Source organism: Canis lupus, chromosome 11 (genome assembly GCF_048164855.1).
Source record: "Canis lupus baileyi chromosome 11, mCanLup2.hap1, whole genome shotgun sequence".
In the NCBI taxonomy this organism is placed as follows: domain Eukaryota; kingdom Metazoa; phylum Chordata; class Mammalia; order Carnivora; family Canidae; genus Canis; species Canis lupus.
In genome coordinates this window covers 38576817-38591786 of record NC_132848.1, presented here as the reverse complement: position 1 = coordinate 38591786, position 14970 = coordinate 38576817, and the positions used below count along the sequence as shown (strand labels likewise).

At 37.6% G+C, this 14970-nt stretch overlaps 1 protein-coding gene across 1 annotated transcript in view; it reads left to right on the top strand.

The window, feature by feature from the left end:
- The window catches only part of SLC5A7 (solute carrier family 5 member 7), a 28295-nt gene extending 22397 nt beyond the window's left edge, over positions 1 to 5898 (top strand). The window contains exons 8-9 of the mRNA XM_072844357.1: positions 648 to 865; positions 1902 to 5898. Of these exons, the coding sequence (XP_072700458.1) occupies positions 648 to 865; positions 1902 to 2528 (845 nt within the window). The 3' untranslated portion in view covers positions 2529 to 5898. The remainder of the gene's footprint in view (positions 1 to 647; positions 866 to 1901) is intronic.
- Positions 5899 to 14970: the final 9072 nt, after the last annotated feature.

Genomic DNA, 14970 nt, shown 5'->3' with positions numbered 1-14970 from the left:
CCACTATTGTCTATTCATTAATGCATGTATGGCTGAGGACTGAAACAGTAAGTGTCCTCTCATATCTCCAGCTGGTCGAAGAAATAAATACTCTATGCTTTTGTTTTATGATGCTTGTTTTCTATGATTCTGTACAGTTTGATGTCACAATTGCAGAAGAGAAATAGATATTAAGTAGGTAGGTAAGTAGATAGATAATAGATGATTGGTAGATAGATGGGCAGATAGATGATAGATGATAAAGATTGATATAGATAGATATAGATATTGGTAGATAGATGGGCAGATAGATGATAGATTAGATAGATAGATAGATAGATAGATGATAGATAGATAGATAGATAGATAGATAGATAGATAGATGATAGATAGATAGATGATAGATAACAGGTCTTATGAATGAGGCTAAGTGTAACCAAAACCTATTAGAAGCTAGAATTGAATATAAAACGATGGACTTCCCACCTTCTCAGACCAACATACCCTGTTAGATTTCTAGACCTAATTATAGAATTCTCCTCTGATTAGACTAATTCATGCATTCTGAATTTATTTCAGGAGCTCCTGGTAAATAAGATGACCCCCAGATGGATAAAGAACCTAATGTTTCTTTGGTGGTTGTTTTATTTTTTGTTTCTATTCAACAGACTGGAACCAGACTACATACAGGCCTCCAGATCCCAAGGGCAACAAGGAAGCAGACATGATTTTACCAATTGTTCTGAAGTATCTCTGCCCTGTGTACATTTCTTTCTTTGGTCTTGGTGCAGTTTCTGCTGCTGTTATGTCATCAGCAGATTCTTCAATCTTGTCAGCTAGTTCCATGTTTGCCAGGAACATCTACCAGCTTTCATTCAGACAAAATGTAAGAACAAATTTTTTCAAACATAACATTTTTGTTGTTGTAGTGGTGGTCATCGTTGTATTTATTGTATCTGTAGTATTATGTATTTACTAATATCCTATATTAAAATCTGACCCTACTTTGATTAAGCATACAAGGTTAAATAATGCTGAATTTTATTGAAGCTCTACATGAACGTGTTTAATGCATGTTATCAATCATGTTGGTATGGAAGGAAACAAATCAAAGCGAGAAACTTCAAAAGGTACAGTCATATTGCTGTAATTTACATTTCTTGTCCTTCTAATGAAAGAGTCATGAAACCTAAAATATCTTAGAAAAACTTTGAGTTACATCGAGTATGACAAGAAATGTGAAGTAGAACATGGTGAGTAAATTATTTCATGGGCATTTGTGTAGCATCTGTCCCTCTTTTCGTTTAAACTCTTAAGTCCACTTTGGTGTGAAAGTTGTTGCTCAGTGTAATGGACTTTATTGAATCAAGTAGATGCAGAACAGTGCTGTTATGTCACTGAGAAGCCAATAACCCCTATCCACTTTCTTCCTTCACCAAGGCTTTGCCTTTTTCAAGTTTTCCTAGGTGAAAACAAAATGCTCCCAGTTATTTTTACAGTGGCTGGCTTTAAAGATGCTAGGAGTCCCAGGAGACAGCAAGCCAGAGTGGGTCATGCCTCCTCATAGCCACATAGGAATTACTACTTAACATGTAAAGTATGTGACATCCTTTCTTGCATTATTATTGCCCTATGACAGCACATAAGTTCATCTTACCTCTCCCCTGCACATTCAGGGAAAGATGTAGCTGCTAGTGCTTCCTGTACATGACACACAAAAACCCCTCCCAATGGCCCACCAGAGAGGCCACCTAGATTGCTTGCCTCCTATACCATGGTTTAGGTTGATTTTGCCCAGGTAGAACTATAGGAACCAGGGCAATTGTTCAGACCAGCTTTAAGGCACAGAAATGCATCTCATTCTTTACCTAAATAAGCCAGTGCACTGTGTGAAAAGCTGTCCCTGTGGCAATTTCTTGCAGGCATCAGACAAGGAAATCATCTGGGTTATGCGAATCACAGTGTTTGTGTTTGGAGCTTCAGCCACAGCCATGGCCTTACTAACGAAGACCGTGTATGGGCTCTGGTACCTCAGCTCAGACCTCGTTTACATCATCATCTTCCCACAGCTGCTCTGTGTGCTCTTCGTCAAGGGAACCAATACATATGGGGCCGTGGCAGGTTATGTGTCTGGCCTTTTCTTGAGAATAACCGGAGGGGAGCCGTATCTGTACCTACAGCCCTTGATCTTTTACCCTGGTTATTACTCTGATAAGAATGGCATTTATAATCAGAGATTCCCATTTAAAACCCTTGCCATGGTTACCTCATTCTTATCCAACATTTGCATCTCCTATCTAGCCAAATACCTATTTGAAAGTGGAAAGTTGCCACCCAAATTAGATGTATTTGATGCTGTTGTCGCAAGGCACAGTGAAGAAAACATGGATAAGACAGTTCTGGTCAAAAATGAAAATATTAAATTGGATGAACTTGCACCTGTGAAGCCCCGACAGAGCCTAACTCTCAGCTCCACTTTTACCAATAAGGAGGCCTTTGTCGACGTCGACTCCAGCCCAGAAGGATCGGGGACTGAAGATAACTTGTAATGACCCCATCCAAATAAAATACTGTTTTCATGAACAGAGTGCCAATAGCAGGCTAGTCCAGGAAGGATGGGTGGCAGCATATAAAAAAATATACTTTAAGAACAAACAGCATTCAGGAGGTCAAAAATCCATATAAAAGTGCAATTGCACAAATGCAAGTCAAGCTACAAGGAAGCATCTGTGAAAGCAACAGCTTGCATCGATATTTCTCATCCCCATTTGATTCTGACTCTAGTTAGTTTTGTTAAGTATTCAAAATCGAATTAAGCCCTACTCGAAGAACAGAGGGCCAAACAGAGTATTTATCTTTATTCTGAAAAAAAGAAGTAGATACAAAAGAGCAAAGGAAATCAGGTGAACTTGATCCAGACCTTGTCCACTAACATGCTAGTGGGTTTAGTTTATTGTCATTAGTGAATCAGGAGAGGAACTGGCCATCACTCCGATGAATGGTGCAACAAATTAACCAGTGATTATCCTGATGTGTTGATTAATCCCTTCTTTCATGTCCTTAACTAGAATGTTTGCTGAATATGCAATTCATTTCCCTTTTTGTAGTGGCACGACATATTACTCTGAGCACAGACAAAACAAACACACACAACATATTGTGTTGTGGCATTTCTTTAGGTACAAGGTAATAGGAAAATCGAATCCATCTTGTAGAGAAGCACTGGTTCATTTGAGTGTATCTAAGAGCTACCATATGCATTGAGACACGTTCCTAGAGGGTGGAAGGCATGATTATTAGGCAACCTTAAAGCAATAAATCAAGAATGCCATCAAGCAGAAGGTGATAGGAAAACGAGTGGATTTTTACCTTCATCTGAGGTTTATATAGTTTTGTTTCATGATAAAAGTAGTAATGTTGTGGTTTCCTATCTAAATTAGTATTGGAAGGGAAATTGAGTCATATGTAAGGTGAGGTAGCAGCATAGCACCAGTTAAGATTAATGAGGCATGAACAGCACCTCTTGATAAAACTAGAAAAACAAAACCCTCTCAACTTTGGACATTCATTAATGAAGATGATTTAGTGTCAAGACAGTAACTCTGTGGCACTTAATGCAAAGCCAATCTTAGGTACTAGACAAATCACCACTACAGAGAGTAGATACTGAATTTTAAAATGCAGAAGAAAGCAGAAGTAAAAATATGTACTAAAGGGAAAAAGCCATCAATTTTAACATTTGGCATCCACATAACTTTCATGAGATGGTCATTAAATATTATTTTACTTCTTTTCTGGAGTTAAAAAATACGTGTGTGTATATATATATATATATACATTTATATGTATATATATGTGTATATATATGTATATAGCAGGGATGAGGCATATATATTTGCAATGATTTGTATCCATTTTAGAATTTTAAATGCTTTCCCAGTAGTCACATTGTAGAAATAACAAGGGCTGTGTCTATAAAAACAGAGTGAATTGATAAGCTAAATTATCTGAGCATTTGATCCAATAAGGAAAGGCAACATGACTTATTTAAACTAAAGCACTTTGTCCAAAAACACTTGTTTTGCAATTTGTAGACAAAATGAAGTTAATTCAGTGTTCAACATTAAGCATAAAAGATGTGTTCAAGAAGCTAGAATTCCTTTTAAAAAATTTTCAATTGTCTACAAGCATCAAATAATACGTCTCCTTTGTCATTAAACATGAGTTAGATTCATCAGGTAATTTATTTATTTATTTTATCAGATAATTTTTAAAATATGAATTAAATATTTTACATGTTGAAATGTCCCATATTTTAATGCTTTATCAGAGCTTGATGGAGAATATGATGTCACATTCAGAGTCTTTATAGAACATCATCCATACTTGATAATAATGAGAATAATAATAATAATGAGAATTCTTCTCATTCATCAATTTGCTCAGAATCTTCTCTATACCTAGTATACAATGAAGGACTTGGAAAGAAGCTGTAAGTGTGGGAGTCCCAAGATTCTAAGACATGAATGGAGAGAAGAACCCAGGGCAGGAAGCTCACAAAGACAAAGTGCAGTAATGGAAACATTTGGCATGGAAAAGTGATTAACTGTTGGGGATGCAGTTCCTGGCAGATCTGCTCCTTCAGATGTGCCATGCTTTCCAGCACACCGTCTGAATAACTGTACGTACTCCATCACTCTGAGTTCTTACTTCAACCTAGTAAGACACCAGATTCCATAGAAAACATCACCTGTGTTGCAATAGAATACAACAGGGGCTTAGAGTCTCTTTGAAGATGTTACAGTTTACAATTTTACTGGGCAAAAGGTGTCCATATATGTTCAAATATGTGCAATAACTATGTTTAAGTCCAGTGAAATGGAATAAATATTAACAGTGAAAATTTCTTTAATTCCATTCATTAATATCTAATAATAGAAAGATAAAGGGAAAATTTATCTTGTCTAAGATATTAAAAACTAGATAAATAATGTGAATCAACAAATAGTGTCCTATTTTTATTTCACGTTATTTCATACCTACTTTCAAACTAGATTTATAAAAAACTAGTTTAGTATAAAATCCACTAATACATGTAGATTTTAAAGGACAAAAAATGTTGATGATCAAAAAGAATGAAAAAATGATCACAGGGTCATTACGCACATTATCCCATTTCCAGGGAAGGAATACTGTTGTGACACTCAGAAGACATTGCCTAATGCTCATCCCTGCTCTGATTTGACATCATGGGTAATGCTGGTGGCTTTGTATTCTTCCCGCTAGTCAGTTGATTTAATTTTCAAAAATCCATTCTTGATGAAAATAAGACAATGGAAACATGTGATACACTGGCTATATTAACCTCTGGAGGCAATACTTGGATAAAGCATTAAAATAAAACATATTTTATTTTCATACTTCCACATTAATTATAACATGTTTCTTGGGTAATTTAAAATTTTTTCCCACACATATTTTCCAAAACATCAAGCTTGTAGCTGAACTGAAAAGTCATCAGGCTTTCAAGTTCTCAGTGTCAAAATTCAACTTTGTTGCTACAGTTAAAAATAATGAATTTTATGTGAATGTGAAATGAATGTAAGCTTGAAATAAGTGAATCTAATGTAATGGCTATTAGCATTTTTCATTTGGAAATAATGAACTGACATTGTTTTTTAAACATAAAGTGTGACTTTTTCTTCTTAGTTTCTGAGAAAATTTACTCCGGCATCATGTGTAATTTGTTGTAAGTTTGCTATTGAATGGACAGATACATATAATGGTTCTAAACATATATTTTTGTCTGTCAAAATATTATATAAACTATGCTTAAAATAAGTAGATTTGCAGCTCTAATATGTGTAAATGTTTTCAATGTAATGGTATTGTATTAAATTGTGCTGGTGCAATTCAGGAGATCATGTCTAGATTTGGCTTTTTGCGGCCGTCCCTTAAAACAAATATAAGTGGTGCTTCAAGACAACTATGCAATGGAATTGAAATAAACCATCTCATTGTTGGAATGTATACAAAAATGAAATGGAAATGTTTCACCTTGAGTAAGCCTTAGACAATTTGTGATATCATTTCTCAAAAAAATTGAATAATTTTCCCTGGAAAAGAAGTTTTGCCACTGCACACAGGCCTTTCTTTGGGATGAACAAATCAATAAACAGAATATCTATTCCATTAATATCAGAAAATCTGCATCTTAAAAACCAAGTAGCTGTCTGATAATTGCTGATCTAGGATACACAACCAACCACTAAGTGAAGAACTGCTTCTCATTATGTTCTAAGTATGTGCTTTATATCTCTTATCTAACTCTTTCAAAGTGTCTTTAAAAGTGTGATTATATATACTTTCAGAAGAACTTTGTCTTCTTACAGCTTAATCATAAACACTTGTGCATTTGGATATATATGGAGGAAGGGCCTAGAATCAACTTAAGGATGAATGAAGGAAAGAATAATTAGTTATGCAAAGAAATATACGAGTTTATCTGCCATTATGGACACATTTCTGAAAAGCCTATATTTTGTTTTATCACAAATCTATACTATAGGGGGAATTATTAGGAGCTAGAATAGACAATGTGTATTGGAGTCTGTGTATGTCTTTCTTCATTGTAACCCTAGTGTTAAGAGAGTTTAATTTGATCATTAGCATTCTCCTAAGGCAGATATTCTGAGAGCGGTCCAAAGACATGATAAATGATTACTTCTTCATATTTTATACAATCACCCAAAGAAGAACCCCAAAACAGTAAAAAAAAACAGCCATCACCTGTTATTTAAATACTCTATAATCAAAAAGTATAAGGCAATTTTGTTTTGGTTTTCAGTTGGAAAGCTATGTCTATCTATTTAAAATAAGTACTGCCTTATATATTTTGAAGCCAAAATGCTGTGTTGGTTTATGAAGTTTTGAACCAAGAGCAGTTAAAACCATAAATCAGATAGGACCAAAAGGCTAATGATAGAGTAGTGGATATTAATGAGAGGAATAATTGAAAACAGCCCCCCCCCTAGTATAGCTGCAAAATGCAGCTGGAGTGAGCCACAGCACAAGAATGGCTCACACTCCTTGGCCTCTGGCCTGATTTTAACATAACTTGGAAGACAGTAGGTAAGAGTAGAAATGCAGAGTAAAGCATATATGGCTTCAAGTAGCTGCTCTGCCTCAGATTGATATCTCAACATTTATAATCTTAGCCAAGCCACTTGACCTCTGGAGCCTCAGTCTCCCAAATGAGAATTGCATTTATCAGTTAGTTATTAGGTTGAAACTATGATACCTAAAGGCTATGAGGTAAATGGAACACACTTAAAAAGTGTAAAGATGCAGAACTAGAAACATAGCTCTCCAACCGGGAAAATTGGACAAAACACATTTAGCTATTTAGAAAGTTATTTTGCCTATGAATCTTATCACATTCAAAACGTTTTAAGCCTGGATTCTAAATTAGGGATGAAGAAAGAATAGTCATGTTTTAAAGTACATTGAATATAGATTATATTGGCTTTATTTGGCTTTTCAAGAACCTAATGTAACAGAATTTTAGTGCTGTTTTGCATGCACCCAAATTGTGGTCCATATATGAATATGAATTTATTAAGGAGTGACTAAGTCTATGGGAAAGTTTATCTCATTATTCATGCAGAAATTTTCAGGCAATACCAGTCACCAAGACTACTTTGTGCTCAAAATAAGGACTGGAAAATCTATCGAAGGTTTGTAGGTTTGGGAAAGTCAATCAAAAATTTCTTTAATTTAGCTGTTTTTTTGTATTTCTGCACATCCAGTTTAAAATCACATGACTCATTTTTTTTTAAACGTAAGAAAAATGATAGGAGATGGAAAAAGCAAATTTTGATTTTTGAAAACCACTCAAAGCTGGCTTTCAAAGCCCATAAATGTTTGTGTTGGGGTGGGAGTGGAAATGTGCTGATGGACATCAATAGAAATTATCACGAAATTTAAAAGTATCAGGATCAAGAAAGCGTTGCAAATCATATTACACTATATAGGTTAAAATGTCCTGAGCACAGATGACCAACGGCATAAAATATAAACTATGACTTAAGTGCAGAGAGTAATCTGGGTCGAAAGCATGTGAAACAATTGTAGCCCCAACCACATTTGTTTGTGTTCACAGAGCGTGAATAGATACAATGGATGTCACATGATCTATGTTCTGTTACTCAACACTGAATTGATGTTTAGCCTTCAGAAAAAATCTAACCCACATAGGCTTCTATTCCATAACAAAAGCTTTTCATTTTATTTTAGTTTTTAAATAAAATTCCTATTAAATAACACTATGTTTAGTATTTTCCACATTTCACTTTTCAGAGAGAACTATAAAGCTCCAGTAAACCAGTTCTTATTAGAGATTTTAAAACATAATATAAAATAAAACTATCTGACTACAGCCTTATGCATATTTGGTTCAATCTTCTATTGTTTTTACACCTGTTATCTACAAAACAATTCTGAGATCATTGTTTTAAGAAAGGTGGCTAAAAAAACTTAAAATTAATTTTAGTTCACTCTACCTTCTAGTTTAAGAAAAAGTATAGAGAATTTTAAACAATAAAGCCTAAAGGGAAATAAGTTTTCAAAATTTATGTTAATGATCTATTAGGAATTCTACTTTCTTATCTTCATCCCTGATAGAACCAAGGAGTCAGGACATGTTACCTTTCTTTCCTGGTTTCATCTTGGATGAGCTAATTGACCTTTCTTGACATCAAGTAATTTTCTGTAAATGACGCTCTTTAGAACATCTCTCTGACTTGAAATTTAACAACTACATTTAACAACTGCATCTGTCCTCCATATCACTCCAGACATACTTCATTCAGACAATTCATTATAGAACAACTCAAACTATCAAATTCTCTCATGAACTGAAATGGGAATGGCAAGAGAAAATTGTGGTGATGGACTTGTTCAGTACCTTGATCGTGGCAGTGCTTACGCAAATCTACACATCTGACACAACTGCACAAAACAATGGGAATAAGGCTTCCCTTTCTCAGTGTTCCTGTGAAAGCCCAAGCTTTCTGCAACTCCAAATACCATGAGCATTGGCTCTAAGGCCATTTTTCTAGTCAATTGATCTGACCCAAAGTATAAGAAAACTTCTCATACCAAACGACTATAGCCCATAGTAGGGCTCTGGATTATATCCAAGGATGTCAAGTAGACTGGAATGTTTTTTTCCTATGTATTTACACTTCAGGAGAAATGAAGCTCAGAACTCAGAAGAATCTCTAGGTATTAAAATCCAAATTTTGAGTTTTTCTGAATTTTAGAGAGATTTTATTTAAATACCAAAAGGGTTGGAATTAGGACCCATGCCCATTATCCTTTCAAGAAGACTCAGGAGGTGAGGGAAACAGCTGAATTCTTCATTTCTATAGGCAAAGAAAAATCATTTTTCCTCATCTTTCATCTGTATTCACTGCCCAGAAACATTGTGTGCCATACACCATCACCATACTTTTTATGAGTCAAGTCCCCTTAATGACCACCCAATCTTGTTGCCTATTATTATAATTGTGTCTCCTGCCTCTTGATATTTGAATACCTTCATTTGGACTCTACTGTTTTGAGGTCCTATCTCCTATCACTCCAACTGCTATCAATGAGCCCCTGCTACCATCTGCTTTGGCCTACACAGGAAAACACTGCTGAATTTCCAGCACTACAGTGTATACCACTCAAGTAAGTCCACTTCCCAGAATGTTTTAATCCTTTCCTCTGCTATCTGATATGGCAATGCTGGTATTTCATCTTCACTGAGCAAAGCCAAAACATTTTCTTGTTTCTAGGGCCATCCTAGTAATGAGTTTACACTATCTCCAGGGGTCCTTGTCAGGGTGTTAAATTTGATACCTCAGACAAGTACTCCCATCAAAAAACCTTCTCATCTGGAAGAGGTACCAATGACCAAGTATACAAGACACCAGCCAGTCTTTGTCATTGGCCACTCGAGTCTTTATCATTGACCACTCAAATGTTGACATGGTGACTACATGAATAAAGTGGTCATAGTGGCAGAGATAGAGGGTATAGATGAGACTGGAAACACAGGCTCCTTTTGACTAAACTGATCTAGATACTACTGCTGAAACTGTCTGGTCTACCAGGAACAGAGACTAACACTGATTTCTGATATGGCTTCATTCCTTGAGGAAACCATCAGGCCACATGGTGGCAAGTTGATTTCATTGGGTTTCTTCCAATCCTGAATAGTAAGCAATTAATTCTTCCAATAGAATATATATATTTTTTTCTGGGATGGGTTGACTTTATTGACAGCACCCTCATCTAAGAGTTTATAGGGTGTGGCTCCTCCAGCACAGGATCCTTCATAACCTCGCATTAATCCAAGGGACCCACTTTATAGCAAAAGAGGTATGCAAGTAGGCCATGGGATTCTATGTCCATGGGATTCTTTGCTCATATTCTATAACAGAAGACCCAGAAGCTGCCTGTTTGTCAGAGTGTAACAACCTTCTGAAGGTACAGCTGAAACACTGCTTCAGAGAAAAGATTTTGTGATAATACAGTACCATTTCCTAGGATGCAGTATACAACGTAGATCAAAGAACTTTACCTCGTGCCATGTGCCCACAAGGAAAAATAAACGTGTCTGGGAACCAAGGAATGGGGAAGCAGAACTGACCCTACTAATCCACACTCCTATGGACCCAGTGGGGGAATTTGTGCTACCTATTCCTATAGCTCTGAGCTCCTCATAGGTGGAAATCCTGACCCCAAAAGGGAAATACTTAGGCTAATGAAATCATCAAGAATCTCATTGCATTAAAAGCCACAGCTGTCACCTGGGCACTTCAAGCTCATTTACCAAGGCTCTAGCAGGCAAGAAGAAAAGTCACCATCTTAATGAGGTATTGACCCTGATGGTGAGAGAGCACTAGAATACTTTTACCCAGTGATAGCAGGGAAGAATACATTTAGCATTCAAGTGGTTACTCTGTGCCTTTTGGTATTTTCTTGCTTACTTGTGAGTATAAGTGGATAAATTCAAGAAATATGTCTGAAAGGAGACATCATGGCCCACCCTTAGACCCCTCAGGAATGCATGAGTCACCAAGCCTGTCACCATAATCAGCAGACTTGCTAGTGTGAGTAAAGGGAATTTAAGACGGCTAGCAGAGAAGGGAGGCAATGAGTGCTGATCTTGGCCCTGAAAGCAGGTGCACTGGTAGAAGCTGTAGTTGGTATCATTTCTTTCTTTTTTTCAATTTTTCCTGGGAAAAGAGATCCACTGGAATTTTGAAAGAGTCAGTTAAAACTTCTGGACCCCCTAAGTAATGTGTGCCTACTTCCTCTTTTCAGGTGGTCCTTCAGGCTACCTTGGAACTACTGGTGAAGGATACTCAGCAACTCTAGAGTCAGCCTACTCACATATTACAAAGTTCCTACTAGTCAACATGTATTCATTTTATTAAAAAAAAAAAAACTACATTTCCCTTACACTTGAAGCAAAAATTTTATCTATACAACAAAGTGCAAACTAACTCCCTATCCACAATTTTGATCGAAAAATGTAACAGGAAAGTCCCACTCTTGCCACCCAAACAGGTACAGATGATGCCTTATGGGCAATAACAAATAATCTGATTAATATGGTAAATTCCTGTCATCTTTTGTCCTCATGGAAAAAAAAATGTAGCTAAGTAGCAGAAAAGTGATGTTCTATAAGATAGTTCAGAAAGAGAAACCTTTGTTATAATTTCCATTCAGAGCAAATGCAAATTCAAATCTAATATACTTTTTTTATTTTTTTATTTTTTTATGACAGTCACAGAGAGAGAGAGAGAGAGAGAGAGAAAGAGAGAGAGAGAGAGAGAGAGAGAGAGGCAGAGACACAGGCAGAGGGAGAAGCAGGCTCCATGCACCGGGAGCCCAACGTGGGATTCAATCCCGGGTCTCCAGGATCGCGCCCTGGGCCAAAGGCAGGGGCCAAACTGCTGCGCCACCCAGGGATCCCCTAATATACTTTCACATAATTTGCCACCTTGAAGAGGTGACAAAGGAAAATTTCACCACTCCACGTGAAGTCAGAAGTTATCCACATAAGTCAAAATCCCACTGTGCCTGACCCTGTAATGGCTCTGTCTTTTTTTCCCAAAATTTCTGGCCAGGATCTCTCTTTGACCCTCTCTTGCCTTTTGTTGCTCATGGAGAAAGGGTTTGAGCCATTTTTGTCTTCTTGAGTCCTGTATCTTCACTCTGTACTTGGATGAACAGAATAAAGTTGGTAAACCTACAAATGCCCTTTTTAGAACATGAGAAGTGTAGAAGCTATACCCACTTCCATTTTTATAAATATGTATTTTCCCAATATTTGAATACGTCAACCCTTGCTAATATCCTAAGAGCACAACTTTATCATGGTTTCTAAAACCATATTTAGGAATGTCTAAAAATCTAGAGCTAAAATAAACTAAAACAAACAGAAAACAGGAGAATGCTTTTAATTTTACAAGCAAAACCCATCACTTATAAAGACCACTGTCATAATGCACATGATTATAAGAAACCATACTTTGTGAATTAATTTCGCCCTCTTAACTGAAGGAATAGCTTCCATGAGATCATGAACTCATCCATTATTTATGTGGAAGCTATTTATCTTATCTGGCCTCATGCCTTTAGAAAAAGGTTGTAGGTTTCAGATATATCTTACAAAGGACTTTAGATAATTCAGGGGAAGTGTCCTAATTTATGACCCTTCTAGAAAAGAAGCAAACTATAAGATTCCCTGCCTTTGCCCTTCGTAGTGCCCTTACTAGAGATATTTCAGCTAACTAAGGGTACAGAGAAAACAAAACTGTACACATATTCCATTCTGGTTTTTATTAAAGGAGAACATATGTGAACAGAAGCTGATGTGATTCCCTAAAAACACTATTCTGTCCATATTAATCTAGTTGTTATACAAAGAAAACTTACAGATGCTTAGAGCATTATGGAACTCAGATATCTTTCCTCAGAGGATATTAGTAAGTACACAGGTCAGAAACATCATTCCAGATATTACCTAACACACACGTGGTATGCTTTTGTTAGCCAACAAAAGGATTCTGAGGCTTTTGAGATTATTTCTGGGATGGAAATAGAACCGTTTATTCAATTTTATGAGACCAGGCAACAGTTTCATTGGGTACTAGTAGAAATCAAAGATCAAGCAATAATAATACATTTAATTCTATTTATTAGGAAGCAGAGGATTAATATTTTTGGGAAACACATGCTGATTTCATTTAATAAACCATATTACAGAAAGACTCCAGGATGTCACCAGAGTGGCAAAGTAAGAGATCCCAGCCTCCATCCTCCCACAACGATCAATAATTAGGCAGCTATCTAGGAACAAAAACATCCATGGGAGAGTTCAGGATTCCACTTAAGAAATTTCAGGAACACAATGGGAAAACCTGGGAATAACTGCACAAAAAGGTAAGGAAGAACAATTTCATTTTACCTGCATCACCTCATTCCCCAGGCCAGCACTGCTGATCACCAAATGGGAACTACCTAGGTAGAAAGAGTGACCCTCGATGGGAAAAGCAGAGCAGGGTGAGCAATCAGCTTCCTCAGCCTTCGGGACACCACATGAAAGCCTCACTTCAAATCTACCCCACTCAGAGACTGGTAAAGCTGAGATGAAGAGAGACAGCTAAGATCAAGAAATAAAAGCAGGGGCTGCTGGTACCAGCCATGCTGAATGACTGAGGTTCCCATAATCTCTGAAGAGGACCCCAGCAGCTTTCACTTCTGAAAAAACATATGGCCAACACAGCAGCCATGAACCCACTGCAGATTTTACTAGGTGTTCCCTCTAAAAGTATTTGCATTCACATAAACTAGTCATAGCCCCTCCCTGCCCCATGCTACTCCCACCATCCAGAGCACAAGAACTGCACCAGTAGCCAACCTAGGCCTCTGCAGCTGCTTGAGGATGAAACACCAGCCTAGACCTTTGAAGGTGACCCTCATCTCCATGTATTTTTTAGGGCTAATCTCTCCAGCTGTGCATTTACACATCACCGCATTCTACTGCCATGTATTATGCCTGTGTCAAGGTCCTGCAGTTGCAGAAGTACACCCAAAAATCCTAGGTCCTAACAGATGCTTGTTGGCCCAGATCTGGCCCTGTCCACAGCTCATCTGCAGCTAACCCACACAGTTGTTGGTGGGCGTGGCTCCAGCCCTGGGTCCTATCACAGGCCTGCAGCAAGTCCTTCCAGCTAGGCACCTTTACACCAGCAGCCCATCTCCGTTTACCACCCTCAACTGCCATGCATGCACCAATGAGGAGACTCTGCAGCCCAAGGAGTACATACTGAGGTGCAGGAAACCCTCAACTGCCAACATACCCACAGTTGACCCAGGCCTTTGCTGATGCTCATGGCCCCCACTGCTAAATGTGTTTGCAATCAATCCCTACTACTACACAGGCATCTATAGCTGGCCCCCAACCAAGTATGTATACGACACCAGCTCCAGCCACCAGTGTTGCCTCCCATTGCTCCTAGCCATTGGACTAGAGGTACCAAGGAGGATCCCTAGAGGCCTTACAGGGTGGTCCTGCAGTGTACATCAAGGACCATGTAGTTATTGATACCATGGACTCCAAAGACCTGGACCAGAAACAGGATTACACCCAAGATTTGGAGCCACCACATGGCCCTGCGTGACTAGATCCAGTGTCCCAGTATACTGCAGGGTCTCCTACCTGTAGATGAAGGGCTTTTTTACTGAAGTGAGTCCATGAAGTCTGGATGAGGTGACAGTTTCTTCAGGAATGCAGACACTTGCACAAGGCTATGGGGATCATGAAGAATCAGGGAAACATGATATCACCAAAGGGACACCATAAACTTCCACGTACAGACCCCAACAAGATAGAGATACATGAATTGCCTGACAAAGAATTCAAAATAA